Below are 17,133 nucleotides of genomic sequence, written 5' to 3'. Positions count from 1 at the left end.
ACACACACACACACCTGAAGTCAGGAGTAGAAGTGCCATGTTCAGGTGAGGAGGCTGACATTACCGACGAGGGGCTGTCACACGGGACAATGAAGGAAAGGCGATGAGAGAGGCCAAATCGTCCTTCAGATAAAGGGATTTGAATGCCAAATTTAGAAATACAGAAATGCAAACCACTTAACCTAACAGGAGAGCATTAAATGAACATATTAATCCTGCACGTCACATTAGCCTGCTGTGCCAGCGTGGTAGCTCACCAGGGCCTCTCAGTCTGGAAACAGCAGTGCCTGTGGATATGAACAGTGTGTTCCTTGGTGGATGATGACCCGTTGGTGCCCCCCCGCCATTGTCTCCCCTCTGTAGGCTCATTAACGATGCAGGAAACACACTGTGCAATACATTTTCTTCTCTGTGGGGATCTGAACCCGGGCCTTACCCCTCTGGTCCCAGAGGTAGAACTCTCTAAATAAGTCCACCTTTCAGTTCCAATATGTTTCATATGGCAAAAGTATTTCCAAGATCTTTTTAACTTTCCATTACTGAGTCTACTATCTGACAGAGGGAAGGCTTTGAAATAGACTTCATTTTCAGTGACTTGTGGACTGACCAGCCCCCTGGCCTGCCCAGCTCTGGGACTTCTGCTGCCGTTCCAGTCTCTCTCACTTTAGGTTTGAGCAAAGCAGGGGTCACTCTCTCATCATTTGCTGCTTGCCCACTCTCCCTGCTAAGTGCACAGCATACTTTCACCCTGGGGAACTGTAACCTGGGAAAAAATACTAAGCTAAAGATGAGAGCCATGGCTTGAATGTAAATGGTTGAAACTGGCTTTTCTGGGTGGCTTGTGGGATTAGCCTCTTTACCTGACAGCCCCTGATTTCTGCTTCTACAGCACAGACAAGTGGTGGTTACTCTAATCACAGTCTGGTGCTGAGCAGTTTTCCATAGATGAATTTAGGAAAAAGCAAAAGCAAAACCTTACCATGTACATATTGAAGCTTTCCAATCTGGGTCTCGTCTCTGTCCCAGAAAGTCCAAATTACCCGTTGGAGGTAGCAGAGCTTGGATTTCCAATGTTCCTGTTATCAGTGGAAGAGTGAGATGGTCCCTTCTTCCCCAAGTCATGTACACATACTTAGTGCAAAATATTTTTACAGTATATTTATTTACACTGTGTGTTTATGTATTATGTACAATGTGTATTATGTATGTATGCTGTGACTGTTGCATATACATATACGTCTATGTAGTATATGCACATATGTGTGTATGCGTGTATGTATATATATATATATATATATATATATGCATGTATATATATTCATTTTTTAAAGCCCTGAGAAGTCAGAGATATGCAGAACTTCCAAAATATCTCACATTCCTCGCAAGACCTAGAAATAAACACTGCTTAAAAAAGCCTGTGGAGCAGCTGCTGGCCTTGTTTGCGACGAGCTGGGTTGGCATTGATGCACTTGTATTACCAGCATGTATTGAGCACACACAATTTAAGGTGGTTCTTGCCTTTTCCTCTGGTGTCAACCCAACAGTCCACCCAATAAGCTGGAGTAAATGCTGGAACTGCCACTGTCTGTCCCCTGAGGGGTGACAGGAAAGAGGACACTACAAAAGGTTCAGGACATCTGTCAGGGCGACTCTGCATCTATTCAAACTTGGCGATGTTGAAATCATTTCACTGTGAGGAAAGATGAAAATGAAGACCAAAGAATAATACATAAAATAAAAATGTATTTTTATTCACAATTACACACACACACACACAGAAAACTGTATGGAAAGTTATACACTAAAACATTAATGGTGGTTAACTCTTGCTGTTGAGATTATTTGTGATACATAGTTCCTTGTTTTTGCTCATTTATATTTTCATCCTTTTCTACAGTAAAGAACATATTATTGTCTAGTAAAGGTTATTGATAGAAAAGAGAACGGGATAGACTTACCCTCAGGAGGCTTTGATTGGCTGGCTCTGGATGCTTGATTTATGTTACAAATCGAAGGTTAGAGTTGTCATTCATGTGGGGCTGTTGTAGCGGCCAACCTTTGCCAAAAAAGAAAATGTATCAACTCCTGCAGAAGATCTTTCACATTTGTTATTTTATTTAACCGTCACAACAGCCCTTCGGGGCAGGTGTTATTACCTGCAATTTTACAGATGAGGAAACTAGAGACTGGAGCAAGTAATTTGTCTAAGAACACATGGTTAGTTCAATTAGAAAGGGAGTCAACCTGAGTTAACCCTGACCTATTCTAAGCTTCCTTGATTTCAGACAGAAGAGGAGTCTTTCTTGATAAACCCCATACACTTAGATCACTCATTCACTTCGTGTCTCCTTGCTGCTTGTGCGTATCTGGCGTTCGATTAATTGACACCCCAGCTGTGGGCAACTTGTGTTTCACTTGTGGCTCCACTTAACCTGTCTGTGGAATAACTCTTCTTAAAAAGCGGTCCAAGTGAAGTAGGAATGTTCACGAAAGCATTTTTACCCTATTATCTCATGTTATTTTAATAGTAGCTTTATAGGTAAGTGTTATCATTATCCCTGATTTACAGTGGAAAGAAACGAAACCCAGAAAGTTTCAGAAACACATGTTTGTGGCTCAGAAGTCCACAAGGCTTCATGAGATGAGTAAGTGGGAGAGCCGTCTCCATTCCTCCCACTCCTGTGTTCTTCTCCCCATCAACAACTTCCAGTTCTATTAGTTATTTCTGATATTTACCTGTTTCTAAAATATATTCTGTAATTTCTTTATTAATTACATACAATGACTACGTGAAAGCTACATGAGGTTTTTGCATCTTAGACCTACTTCTTACTTCTCCTCCTCATATAACAATATCTCTTGTTTTGGTTAAATCAGTACCCAGTGTTTACAGTGTTATCACGATGTTGTGTGACTCACTGCCAAACCAGTTAATATAGAAATAAATAAATAATTTTTAAAATATACTATAATCCCCATTTTGCTTCTCAATCCACTGTTTCCCCCACCCCCTCAGATTAAGAATTGCCTTGCCTTTTTTGTTTGTTTATTTGATTAGTAGTTTACTGTCACCATTTCTTTCTAATCTCTCCAGTAAAATTGAAAAGTCCTTGGAAGTATTTTCTATGTGGTCAGATACATCTGGTCATCTGTCAGCTCTTTTCTTTTCCTGGAGAATCTCTCTTGAAGCCCTGCCGTCCTGCTTTCGCATCTGGTTCATTTCTGTTTAGATCTGCTGTACAGCTGTTGTCCTGACACTTCCCTTCTTCTCTTTCCTGTGCTAAATCCCTGTGTCTTGGGCCCCAGATTTCCTTCTTGTTTTTCCCCACTCACTTCAATTTGGTGGAACACATCCTTTAGTAGCTTCCTTAGAAAAGGACTATGGTGATAACTTGTTTTTTTGAGACCTTGTATTTTCAAAACTGCCTTTATTCTACCTCCATGATTCATTGAACATCAGAGCACTGAATTTTAGGTTGAAAAGTAATTTCTCCTGAACAATTTGAAGATATGATTTGTCTTTTAGTTTTTGGCTTTACTGTTGAGAAATGCCATTTTGATTCTTGATTCTTTGTATATAATCTGTTTTTTTTCCTCTAGAAGTTTAATTCAAATATCTTTGGTATTTGTATTCTGAAATGTCACTGTAAATGTTGTCTCTGAGTCTATAGTCTCTCTGATGCAATTTAGTCATGAAAAAAAAAAACACCACATCGTGGGAGTGGAGAAAAAGGGAAACCTGGGGTCTGTATGCTCATTACCTGAATTTTTAACCAACCTCCCTGATTTTTTCCTACATGGTTTACTGTTGCCATCAGTGGTACATGGTGCCGCCAATGGCTCGGCCCTCTGGGGCCCTGGTGTATGAATGACTTTGTTCTCTTTGGTATTCAGGTATCTCAGCTTTGCTAATTGCTCTGCCTACTTTCTCTTTTACAAAAATGGGTTGACTTTGTTCACCTGCTATTCATTTCTCTTCCATTCCTTGCCTGTGGATTTCTCCCTTTTCAAATGTTTACTTGTATTTTAATGGGGTTTATGAAGGGAGCAGAGATGTCTCATCTGCTGTGTTTAACTGGATGTCACTAGAAGAGTTTTCTGTGCTATCACTTGGTGAATCATTTTGCAATGCTTTACCTGTTCGTCAGTTTTAGATTTTTAAATATCAAGTTTGATCAAAAAGCAGGCTTTGCCCTAAGCTATTGTTTTTATTTTTGAACAGCATATAGCTGAGGCCACAGCTGTCACATCCTAGGCTTATTTAATAGTCCTAAGGGACCTCAGTGCTGCCTGGAGAGGGAGACCCACAGACCACGAGCAGCCATAACTTGGGTACGATAGTCATCTGGCTTCCATCTTCCCACCCATGTGCCTTGACTCTTTATACTCAGGGGAGGTGGCTAATGTCTAAGGTCATTTAGTGGAAAGATTCCTAGATTTCCTTTTTTGTTATTCTTTTTAATTGATGAAGTCATTCATGACCACATGCTCTTTAAAAAATGCAGGTAAGACTGAAGTCCTATAAGATACCCATCCCCCCAAACAAACACGCCTCACTAATTTTCCTCCCATAAGAGGTAACCATTGTTACCAGATTGGAGTATAGCCTTCCATAATTTACTACTGTGTGTGTGTGTGTGTGTGTGTGTGTGTGTGTGTGTGTTTTCTAAGAAAGGTATGAATATTCTGAAAATTTGTACTTTTTTTCCTTTTCCTGGTATGTTTTGAAAATGTTTCTATATTAGTGTAGATCTGCATAATTGGACATGGTATGGATATATCATAATTTGTTTAGCCATTCTTCTATTGTTGGAAATGTAGTTGTTTTTCTAATTTTTTCATCTTGCAAATACAGCTGCAATGAAGATGTCTATTCATGCCTCCTTGTGCATATGTATAAGTGTTCCTTTAAGGCAGATACCAAAAATAGAATAGAGCAGGAGCTGGTGAACTATGGCCCGTGGTCCAAATCTGAACTATTGCCTGTTTTTGTGTGGCCTACAACTAAGAATGTTTTTTACATTTTAAAATAATTTTATTCAATGGTCCATACTTTCCCCAGTGAGTTGAAAGATCGCCTTTAATATATAATAAACATCCAAATATACATGGGTTCATTTTGGGGATCTATTCTGTTGCATTGATCTATTTGATTATTCCTATTTTAAGTACTTTCCGTTAGTAAGGTGTGTCATCTGTATATTTTAAGTTACTGGTATTTCTTCCACCAGTTTTCACTCCTCCTTCCTCTGAGTCTAGCTCAGTTTTTCATATATGTTTATATACAGATTAAACAAACAAGGAGGTAAATGCACCCCTGTCTGACACCTTGCCTATAGGAGACCATTATGTCTCTTTCTATTCTGTCCTGACCGTGGTTTCCTTTCCACAACACAGCCTCTGCTGTTTTTAACTAAGCTGGACATCTAGACTATACAGCAGGTGCCTTGTCCATGTAAGTAAAACTGGCTTTGCCTTCATCACTGTAGACGTTTGATTCTCTCTCAGGAGAATGCATTGCTTAGATCTAAGTAGCAACCAGAGTTTGGAAAATGGAACTTCATTGACCAGATATGTTTTGAAGCTCCGTGCACTTACAAGAAGGAAGGAAGCATGGCTTTCTGAGTGCCTTCAGGTACTCATTTGGCATGGACATAGGATGGGATGGGACATTAAGGAAGTCAGGAGGTTCTGTAGCTTGTTTAGGGCAAAGAGAGAGACAGGATGATCACAGAGCATGCACAGAATATGCGTGGGTCACGTGCTGCAGATTGAAGAATAAGCCGCCCCGTCCTTCAGGAACTTACCGTGCTACTAGGAATGTGAGGGAGACGGGTAACTGGTAAACCAGAGACTTCTAAACAGAAATGACCAGAGTGTCTCGAGAAAGGAAGCAAGGGAAGCATTGCGCTGGCAGGTTGGTACAGAGATGACACTGGGGGCCCTGGAATGACTTTGGAGCTGGAGTCCTCCTGACCCTGAGTGTCTCACTCTGGCCACACTTCTCATTCCTAAGAGCTAGAATTGTTTTGTTGGTGGTGGCCTCACCTTTACAGCCCATGGGGTCATCCCCGCCTTGCCGTTTCCTTCCTCATCCTCCATCCTCTCTTACCCTCTGGTGAGCATTTGTATTAGAAAGTGAAAAGCTTCTGTGATTGTTTGGAAGAACTCTGTCCAGCTGCTCAAACCCACCCAGTTTCTTTTTTTAGCTTCTCCCCCACTTAAAAATAAACTGCATCAGGTCCCACTTGCCAAGCCTTTGTCACCATTTCCAGCAGTCATTTCTCTGGCCCATCTGCTCCCCCAGATGCTCAGCCCATCCCCTCTTCCTGGCTTGGCCCCGCATGCAGCCCATCCGTGGACAAGTGTGGGGCCCACCGAGCACCACAGCCAGCAGCCCCACCATCTGCCTTCCCCTCCCGGGCTGTTCTGAGTATCACTTCTGACCCAGATTCAGCAGACCACCCCCACCCCGCCCTTAGGCCTGGCTTGTTTGCCCCAGCCAGTCCTGTGATTTACAGGGACAGGATGTTGACTAGAAACGATAGAGGAGTTGCCATGGAGATATGAACAAACACACATGAGCTGTGGACACAAGCCATGGACACCTCACAGCAGAAAATCCAGACTAGTTTGACAGAAGTTTAGTTCAACCCTCAGGTTTACTTGGTGTAGGTTCTATGCCTCACCTTTGGAATCAGTGTCTTAGAGGGAAGTTTAAAGCCGCTGCTGAACTATCAAACTATCATTATAACATTCCCATATTCCACCTCTTGTTTCTTCCATCAGAGACAGCGTACTTGTATCGAGGGGTTAGAGGTCTGCCCGTACTTCTGGAAGTTCTGAGAGGCTTGCTGTATCCAGGCCCAAAGCCCAGTACCTGCCCTTGGGCCTGCAGGAGGGGTTCTAGTGACATGAACGTGGAGAGAAACTGCCCCAGCTTGTCATGTAGGTGAGAGTCCATGCCGGAAAACTGGTCACCAGCACAGGAGCAGTGATGTGTCCTAACCTGCTCCACCGCCCGTTCTTCCTCCGGGTTCCAGGAGTGTGGGGGTGACAGGGCTTGGAACTGATGGTACTTCTTGCCTGAACCTGACTGGGGCACAGGAGGCTCCTCCACTCTCACATTTGAGGCCAGATGGTAAGGGGTGGGGTTGGGGGGGACTAGCACTGGGGCCCTGTAAGGAGCCCTTTCCCCGCCAGGAGAGGCACTTTTCTGGGGCCCAGGGGAAAGGGGGAATGGTTTTGGCATTGCTTCTAATGAGAGAAGAAGGGCTGTTCTGTGCCCCCATAGGCCTAGAGGGACATCAGCTCTATAATGAATGTGGAAGAAAACATTTCACCCTCTCTCCAGAGGGCGCTGTTGGCATTTCGAGCAGGACCGTTCTGCCCAACAAATTCCCAAACGTCCTCTGGGGGACAGTGCCAGCCCAGCTCCTTGCTGCCAGGGTACTGGATTGCCACAGACTGTTCTCTGGGAAGAGACCAGACCAGAGCTCCTTTTTATCTTGATATAGTCATGTTAATGCACATCAAATTCTGTTTACCAGTTATTGCCTTATCTGATCAAGTTGCCGATTCTTATTTTCATAACTGATGGCTCTTCACTGTACACCGATCTATTTCCCCATTTAGTGTACAATTCCTCAGCTTGAGTTCTCCTACCAAGGGGGGTTTTCAAGCACCTAAGCCTTGAGGATGGGTGACTAACATACAAGGTTTGGTCCCTTGCTCACGGACAGCCAGCATCCAAGATGTGAATGACCGCAGGAATGATGAGAATAATTGCAATAGGACTTCAGAGGAGAGAGTATACAAGCAAAGAGTTTAAAGTGGGGACTTTGGCCCAATGGCTCTAGAGATTCAGAAAGTCATGTTTATAAATGGAGCTGGCTGGGCCAATGGAATATGTGCTTCAAGCATTGCTCATATGGCATTTTTCCTCTTGGGAACCCCTAGGTATGGAAATTTCCTCTAGAGTTCCTGTAAACCAATGACTAAGGCCAAATGGTTCCCAAGACAGAGAAAGAAATCCCTAATGTCAAAAGTGTCATCTTGTACAGTGTGTCTGGGGGATCTGAGGAGGAGAGATGATCGCAGCCAAGACTTAACATCTGCTTTGCTGTTACTTATTACCCTCTTGTGGACTCCCCAGACAGGCCCTCTTCTTCCTTCCTTGTGGTCCATAATTCTGCTCTCCCACTGACTCCCAATGAAGAGAAACAATGCGTTGTCAAGTTCACTGCTTATTGGCAAGGCTAATTTAGTCAGTTCAGAGGATGGACTATTAGTTAAAATTAGGTTTTTGAATTCTCTTTATCATCATCTATTTTGTCTTCTACCCACTCACCCTGAGGGATAATCAAGCATTGCCTATGAGCATCTTGATTTCTCCTTTAAGTCTTTCTAGCATCTTGATTTCTCCTTTAAGTCTTTCTAGCATCTTGATTTCAATACCCTGTGTCTTTAACGTTCTTGCTTAAATATATATATATTTCTAAAAACTGAATTGTCATCAGTCATTTCAGATTTTAGGTGCCTTCCCTCCTAGCTCTGAGAGCAGAGGCTCCTTCATGTTTGCTATTATTTAGACTTTACCTCCTAAGCAGAAATGGGCATTTATTGACTCATGTAGCCGAGAGAGATACTGGGGTAATCGGAGAATGAAGGGCAGATCCGTAGGAACTAGGGCCTCAGGTGCTTTAGAGGAGCTCTGTACCTCGCATTCACTCTCCCTCACCTCCTCCCTTGCTCTGCCCCTTTCCCTCAGCTCTGCCTCCCACTGGAGCCTGCTCTTACCCCTGTACCAGGTAACCTGGCACCGCAGCCCTGCTTAGCAACCCAATGCAAAGAGCATTTCCTTTCTCAGTTTCTCTGTTGATTATTTAATAATTGCAATCATTTGTCATAAAAGGAGAACCACTTTGAGCTTAACCAAGCTGTGTGTGCTCTCTCTAACTGACATCAATAAAAGAGCACATGGTGACTTTGAATTCACAAAACAGGATGTAAGGTGCGGGGAGACTGATGGGGTTAGAACAGAAGTGGCAGAGTACTCATTAGAAATCAAATGTGTTACCAGCGTCCCTGTACCTGGAGAGAATTATTTGGACACATTTATGCCAATTAAGACAATTCATATTCTCTTGATTTATTATTCTGGATTTTCCCCCCTTATCTCCCTGCTTCCTCTCTCCCTGCCGCCCCAGTTATTGCTAATTATGTCAGTAATACCCAGAAAAATACCTTCCTCTGCTGTACAATACAGAAACTGGGAGATTAATGTCTCCTTATTCTCAGAGGTGGAGACTGCTGAATTACAAGCCTGCTTTATCCCCGTTTCTCTTTAATTACCGTTTTTGAGACTGTGTCGTTTTCTCTTAGCTGGTCTTGACAGCATCCTCTGTACGGGCTGGTGGCCTCTTAGAGCAGGGGGAGAGACGAGAGGTCATCTTGTGTGGTGGCCTCTAACCAGGAACATGTCAGCATCACTGGAGAGCTTTCCAGAACAATCATGCCCAGGCAGACAACTCAGTCAGTGCCTGCTGCACAGCTTGTCATATATGGTGGCAGTAGAGCTATGGTCCAATGTGATGCTGGAGGAGAGAGCCATGGAAGGGAAGATGTGTGGTAGCAGCTACATCTGAGCATATAGGACAGATGCTGGCACTGGCGGGACAGAAAAGGGGAGGGTGTCGGGAATTCATTTCTCTAGATTTTCAGAGGACACTGACCAGGCTTACAGAATGGCCACCGATGGTCCACAGCAGGGTCCGCCCAAGTAAGTAAGCCTCCTGCTGGAGAGTCACCCTCCAGCTTAGTCCTTTTTGCCTGCCATGAATCCGGGTAATTCAGAATTTTGAAGCACAGCTGAAATCAAGATGCAGGTCACCCCATAGATGCGCAGGTTTCAGGAGGATGTTCAGGAATTGTCTCTAGACCCTTTGCTGCCTCTGTTTTCTATGTCTTGGGATCAGGCTGCGGCACTTGTCAGAAGCCCCGGGGCCCCATGTGTCTGGTTGTTGCGCTGTACCTGGTTCTCATTCTGAATACACAGTCCCAAAGGACAGTCCCTGTGTTGTGCTCATGGGCTCACACCGTCCAGACACAGCACTGTGACCTCACTCCGGAGGGCCACCAGAGCAGACAATGCTGAGAAATAAAGGCTTTGTTGACTTTATGAAATCCTTGAGAAGATATTAAAAGGGGAGGGAAGAGGACAATGAGGACCTCGGATGGATGAGCAGAGTTCTTTACAATCAATGCTGGGAAACATCTCTTCAGTTCCTGCCTGTTTCAGGTGCTGTGATAAGCCGCCATCCTGATGCTGCTGCAAGCTCACTGTCAGTGGGGCGTGTGCCCTGGTCTCTGATTCCAGCAATGGAGTCCGCTTGTACTGATTCTCCTGTACCCTCTTAATGGGATTCGTCCTAATACTGGGCCAGAGTTATGGGGTGGCTTCCCAGGGTCAAGAAAACTGGCCCAGAAGATCAGGATCTTGACCCCATTATATGGAGCTGTGCTTGTTACCATGGAAAGCAGTGCAGAAACTTCTCTTGCCTATAGATTTCCATGCAGAAAATGTGTGGCGACATTCCAGCTACATCTTAACTCGCGTCAGTCCTTGTGTTACCCATGTCCCAGGAAAGCCCATTTTGGTCGTAGGAAGTGACCACTTGGAGGTGTGTGACTTCTCTCCTTAGACCAAAATAAGCATGTTGCAGGAATAGCAGTTTTGAGACCTGTTTATGTAACAACCTACTTCCGGCTCTTGGTGGGGCATCCTGGGCCAGGGACCGAGGAAGGCTGGACGACGTCCCAGTCTCATTTTTCATCCTTTTGATGAGACGTCTTCTTTCCTTTCCCCCCACAGGCCCAGTTCCTCTCCCCACGAGCTCGCCGCCGGCTCCACGCTGCCCTCGCTTCTTGTTCCACCTCCATGCTGATCCTGTCCAACCTGGTGTTTCTCGGGGGCAATCAAGTGGGGAAAATCTACTGGAATAGGATCTTCATACAAGGTAAGTTGCGGGGCGATGCTGTTTTCAGCCAATTTCTTGTTTTCCACACTTGCCCTTTGTATCTTGACTGGGATGGGGGGGGGGGCGCAGTCGTTCTATTCACAGTATGTGACCTGTAAATACCAGCCAGGAACAGTTCGCTGTGTTTAGCTGTGACTTTAAGTGTCCCCTATTTTGATGTCCCTCTTATCTATGACACGTGACACTTAACATCAAAATGGACTCTCGCAAACTCTCCCATTCCGTTCTGCTGACTTAGCTCTCCAATTCTTTCCTTTTTTCTGACCTCCCCTACTGCCTCTCGATCCCCGCCTTCAGTATACTGCAAAGTCTAACGTTTACCATTGTGAAAGTCCTGCTAGGACTAGGTCCCAGAAGGCCCGCTGTGCTCTCCTGCAGCTGTGGGCATGGCTGCAGCTCTTTGTTAGGGATGTTTTCGTCTGAACTCTGGGATGCCAGCATGAGTAGCTGACCTTATGTTTAACGTACATGAATGGCTCATCTGAATGTCCACCAGCAGCAGGTAAAATGCTAGTCTGTGGGAATTATTGTGAAAACATTGCATTAATAATTGACCATCATTTCTTTCATGTCCCCATTTCCCTGGGGCTGGAACTAAGAGTTCCATCCTTAAGAGAATTGGGAAAAAGGGAACTACTTACAGTACACACGACTTTAGCCTATTCCCTAGGTATTAAAAGCTAAGTTTCCCTGAGCAGTGGCAGGGTTTTGTGCTTTGGTTTGGGAAGCTTTGCCAAGTGGTAATTACATGACTGCATACTAGGCTGTCATCTCCACATCTGGCTCCCCAGTGATGCTTTCGCTGCGGCTCTTTTCACAACAGAAATAATCCTGACATAGTTTTGTGATCCCAGAATGCCAGGTCATGAATCTAAATTGTGGCAGGCTTGGGTGCGCCAGGCTCAAAGGGGCCGAGAGAGAGAGCCCTCTTCTGCTTTCATCTTGTCGCTATAATACCCCTCTTTGATCTTGACTTCTGAGAAATGGCTTAGCTGATAGTTCCTGAAAAGACCATACACTTTCTAAGTAGAGGATGTCCTTTAATAAAGATGGGAGATAAAGGGGTGCTGAGGACCTAAAGATAAATACGCTTCTAGAGGTGGGTGACAGTGTCTTACTTATCTAGCCTCCTACCACAGGACCCAGCACAGAGCCGAGAATGGTGTGGGAAAATGCTGGCTTGGGGTTTGCTGGTCTCATGAGCGAGAAGGCTCGGATCTTTGCTTCAGTAAAACAAACATATCGGGTGGTTGCTACTCAAAGGCACTGAGACAACAAGGATGGAAGAGGAAGCACACACAAATGTGGGACCCAAGCATACGAACAGAAATGTGTCAATAGATTCGAGTCATTACGGTGCCAGAGGCATGAGTAAACTGGGAGAGGTCACAGGATGGAGTGGCTGACCTTCCCGTGGAAGGTGGACTTCACAAAAGAAGTGGCATTTAAATTGGAATTTTGAGCACAGAAAGTAGGAACTTGCCAGGTGGAGAAGGCAGGTGTATGGGGTAAGTAACACTCGCTGCTGCTCTGTCAGATAATTCCAAACTCTCAGTAACGTTTCCTCTTAGAAGTTTATTCTTCTCACAGTTCAATGCGGAGCCAGTGGCTTTTGCTAAGCAGTGACTCCAGGACTTAGAGTGTTTCTGTTTTGATTCTCCACCACCTTGTCCTACCATCATGGGGGCAAAGAGACATGGGGATGGAGCACAGGTACTAAATATCCCCGCCAGAAGTGACACACGACATTCCTGCTCACGTTCCATTGGTCATAACCAGTCATGTGACCAACCTTAGTGCAAAGCAGGGAGATGGGGGAGAGCACACAGGTGTTAGTAAGCTATGGCACAGTGGGAAAGGGTATACAAGGAAAGCAGCTGAGGTGCCCAAGAGGCAGTTAAAATGTAAGTTGGAGGGGGGAGGAGGGTGGGACTAAATGCTTGAGATATGGGAGTCAAGGGCGTGAAGGTGGTAGGTGAGCCCATGGGAATGGAAACAACTAACCAAGGAACATGCACAGAGTGAGAAGAGAATAGGGTGGGGGGTGGAACCTGGGGATGCTGGCATTTAAAGGGGCTGAGAGAAAGACAGAGCTGTAAGACCTTCCTTCTGCTTCTCAAAGGCAGAAAGATCAAAACATGACTTGCCCCATACCCTGTGGAGCTAACATCAGTCACGTGAGGTCAGGGCTCTGAAAAATCTGGTCTGCTGCTGCACTGTGGCTCTTACTATGGTCTGTGATTGGATATATGTTGTGTCCTCCCTGGAGCACAGGAGTCCTGGGGACTGACTCTCTGAACATGGAGGACCCTATGGAATTGTTCCTCTCTGGGTTTTGAGGCCAGGGAAGCTCAGCTTTGAAGGCATTTTCTGTGTCAGGGATTCTTCAGGTCAGCCTGGCCCCATCTCAGCTGGCCTCCTGAGGAAGGGAATGTCTACTGGGGCTTTGGCACTTGCCCCATTTGTCTGGTCTCTGCTGTGGGTCTTTGTCCCTGAGTAACAGAGTTTAGATATCTCTAGGAGGAAAGTGAACCAGATGGTGCCAAATCCCCCATCCTTGAGAACTCTGGATATTTTTTTTTTCATAACAAATATGATTGACCTGATAGAAAATTAGTATGAATATTTATGTTTTGATACCAGAAAATATTAATGAGGTTATAGGATGCTTCCTCAGACTCTGCTGGGATGTTATATTAGCTTTCTAAAATTTAAAAATCAATCTGAATTATGAAACTCCTCTGGCCCCAGAGGTTTCAGATAAGGGGTCATTGACCTGTACTGCTGATGAATGAGCCAGAAGTTTGACATGCTGCTTGTGTCCCTTCAGCCACATAATCAGGACCTGTTGTTCCAAGACCCACCTCTACACACTGAGGAAAATGTGATGAAGTGAGGAAGCCTGTCTTAGGGGATGGAGCGCATTTCAGTGCAGTCTCCAGATTTCCAGGTTTAATGGGAAGGTGACCCTTCCCTGGGGGTAACCACCATTGTCCCTCTCTGCCTTGATGGGCTGGACCTGCCGTAGTGATAATGAGGAGCTGTGTTCCCCATCAGATCTCACCTCAGTGAGTCCTGGAAGAGCAGGAAGAGGGCAGACAAGTATCTGGAACGTAGCATTATTGAGCTAGAAGATACAGCCTCACTAATTCTCAGACAGCCTTTCCCAGCATCATGATGTCTCTAGAAGTATCTCAGGATGAGCCTGGAGGAGTTGTGAGGTCAGTCCCTCTCTGTCGCCAGTTCACTGAATTTAGACATGGATCTGTTTGCTTTAAGCTGCAAAGCTTATTTTAGTAGCTTATGTAAAAATCTCTGTCCTGGTCTCTATGGGGTTGGCGATATGAGCTGTAAAACCAGAGCCTTGCTTTTCTGCTGTGCACGCTGCCCTGCTGTCCAGAAGAATGGACAACGCCAGCCAAGGGATGGAAATGCGGAGTGGCCCTCTAGGGCTCTGGTACACGGGGCACACAAACCATTTCTACCAAGTGTTACCTCTGCTGCAGAGGTTGGAGAGGTAATGTTCAATTGATGTAGTGGAGAAAAGAGAATCTTACATCTCTGCCTTTAAGAAAAATCCCCAAATTTTTACTACTGAACTTTACTTCAAGCAGCTTGAGGAATGTGACTGTTGAGGGGTGTGTGTGTGTGTGTGTGTGTGTGTGTGTGTGTGTGTGTGTAACCTAGTTGGGTCCAGGGATCTGAGAAGGATGTGGCTGGGGATTTGGTCCCCAAACCTGTTCCAGGAGGCCCCTTGCTGTGTCATGCTTTGCAGAAGCAAACACAGCTTATTTCTTATGTAACTCTTTGGCTCCCAAAAGCACGTGTTGATGGATGGAGCTTTCTTATGTCTGCCTTACAGCCTCAACATTGAACTGTAAGTTAATTTCTTGAACAAGCAGTTGATGACTTCTCTGTAACTCAAAAATATCAATATGTTATCACTCCAAATCTGTAAGACCCGTCTGCATAAACCACCTGTGTGTTGCATCTTGACAGTGCTCTTAGCTGTGGGACAGTGGGAAGAAAAGGCAGACAGTGGGGATGGGTGTCTAGTGGGCATTTATCTGTCCATTAGGTATTTATCTGACCTGGAGCAGGCTGAGAGCTTTATGTTTGTCTGGATGTAGCATGGTGTTCCTTCTGAAAAGTCCATTGCCTGCGGTCACCGGAAGTCCGGGGCTTTGTAAGGAGACCTAATCATTTCCCAGGAGGTGGGCACTGGATTCTGCATCTAGGGATAAGCAGTGATGGGAGCTCAGTGGAAACACGGCAGCTACCAAACATTCTCCTGTCTGACTTCCCATTACACACACATGCATACACACCGCACATCCACACGTGCACGCACACACGCACGCGCACGCACACACACACACACACACACGTTTTCCCTCCTCTTTGTTGCCTGGACTAGTTTGGCAAACTCCGTCTCCACACTTAGCTGCTGAAGTGGCCCCATGCCAGTGCGAGATGAATTTGGTTCTTTCCCTCCGGATTGCAGTGAGAGAGGAACTAGTAATTTCCTTATGCAGGTCAGAACCTTTATACTCCCCATATTTGCTTGCTATTTCTAGCTGACAACGGAGAAAGTATATTTTCTCCCTGATGACTAGCCTGTCCATGCAGTTTATTCATCTCCTAACTCAAATGGCTCCGGACAGGCCTGTTTTATTTAAAGCTGAACTGGGGCATTGCACTGGAAATTCTGGAAGGCTGTGGTCAAATAGAAACTCATTCCCTCACATTTTGTTAAATTCTTAGTGCTGAAATTTCATTTTTGATGAGAGCAGACAGAGGGCAGGTGTCAATCTCTCATCTTCCTTTGTGATTACTTGTTTCACCATCTTCACTAGCCTTTTCCTTTAAATAGAGTTTTCATGTCTCTGATTGATTCTGCTTCTGCCTCACTGGATCCTCTGCAAGTTCTAGAAAAGTCTGAGGAGCAGGAGTTTCCCACCCATTGTTTTGTTGGTAAAGATACATAGATACGGGGGAAGCAATTCATCCATGGTTCTACATTGGTCCATTTATGGACATTCTTGGGATCTGAATTTAAAGACTTTCAGAAGCCTCAGTTTTTTCTTTACTCTGTGCTATATGGTCACCCAGACGTCTTGGGCCTCAGTGTTCCTAAAAATATTTCAGGCCAAGTCAGCAGACATAGGACGTTAGAAACAGTGAGTGGAAGTTCTCATCCAGCAGTGAGCCTGAGGCCATGTTACACCTGAGAGAATTTCTAAAGTATCTAGGAAGGAGTTTGAATCATAGTGCATTTAACTAAATCCTACTTTCTGTGAGGTTGTGGGAAACTTTTTCCTGTTATCTGGGAGCTTTTGTGAATTCATTTGAAATGACTTTCATGGAATATGAGAACATTTTAAAGTGTTTTTAAATAGACTATCAAGACTAATGTAGCTTAATACAGTTAACCCAAATAAAAATAAAATAATTTTGATTTTTACTGATTTATTAGCGTATAACATTTGACATCTCTATCTCTCATTGGCTCCCAATCTACCTGCCCCCAATCATATATATTCAGGGTGATATTCAGAAGTATATTGCAAGTAAATCATTACGATGTGCAACTTAAACTAATACAATGTTACAAGTCAATTATCTCTCAATAAAACTGGGAAAGAGTGTATTACAAATATGGTGATAGAAATTGAAATCAAACCACAATATTTTTTATAATTTAGGTAAGTCCCCTTTTTTCTCTAACTAAGCTACATGCATAATTAATCTTCTCACCATGTGATGAATATTCACTATATAAAAGGATATCTGCAGTGAGATCCCTAAGGCCTAAACCAGGAAATCACTTGGGGTTATAGTGCATGTGTGGTTTCTGAAATAAGCACACCTCCTGAATTTATATTATTCATTTATGTGACTTCTTATCACAGCTATTACTATACTTTTTACCAGGGGCTGCAGAAATAGTTCAGCACCTGCCGTGCCAGTGCATGCCAGCTGAGTATTACAGGGGAGCATCCTGGCAGTCTGAAATATTTATCAGACACACTAGTAGCCAGGAGCCCCTTTTCACCAGACTGTCTCCTCAAGTCACGACTGAACATTTTTTATA

The 17,133-nt window shown here is 44.4% G+C and overlaps 1 protein-coding gene across 3 annotated transcripts in view; it reads left to right on the top strand.

Moving 5' to 3' along the window:
- The window catches only part of HHAT (hedgehog acyltransferase), a 251,362-nt gene that overhangs the window by 191,953 nt on the left and 42,276 nt on the right, over positions 1-17,133 (top strand). For all 3 annotated transcript variants that reach the window (XM_074322217.1, XM_074322216.1, XM_074322215.1), the window contains exon 11: positions 10,874-11,018. In XM_074322217.1, coding sequence (XP_074178318.1) covers positions 10,874-11,018 — 145 coding nt within the window. The remainder of the gene's footprint in view (positions 1-10,873; positions 11,019-17,133) is intronic.

The sequence above is a fragment of the Rhinolophus sinicus genome, linkage group LG17, assembly GCF_036562045.2.
Source record: "Rhinolophus sinicus isolate RSC01 linkage group LG17, ASM3656204v1, whole genome shotgun sequence".
Taxonomy (NCBI): domain Eukaryota; kingdom Metazoa; phylum Chordata; class Mammalia; order Chiroptera; family Rhinolophidae; genus Rhinolophus; species Rhinolophus sinicus.
This window is presented reverse-complemented; position numbering and strand designations above follow the sequence as displayed.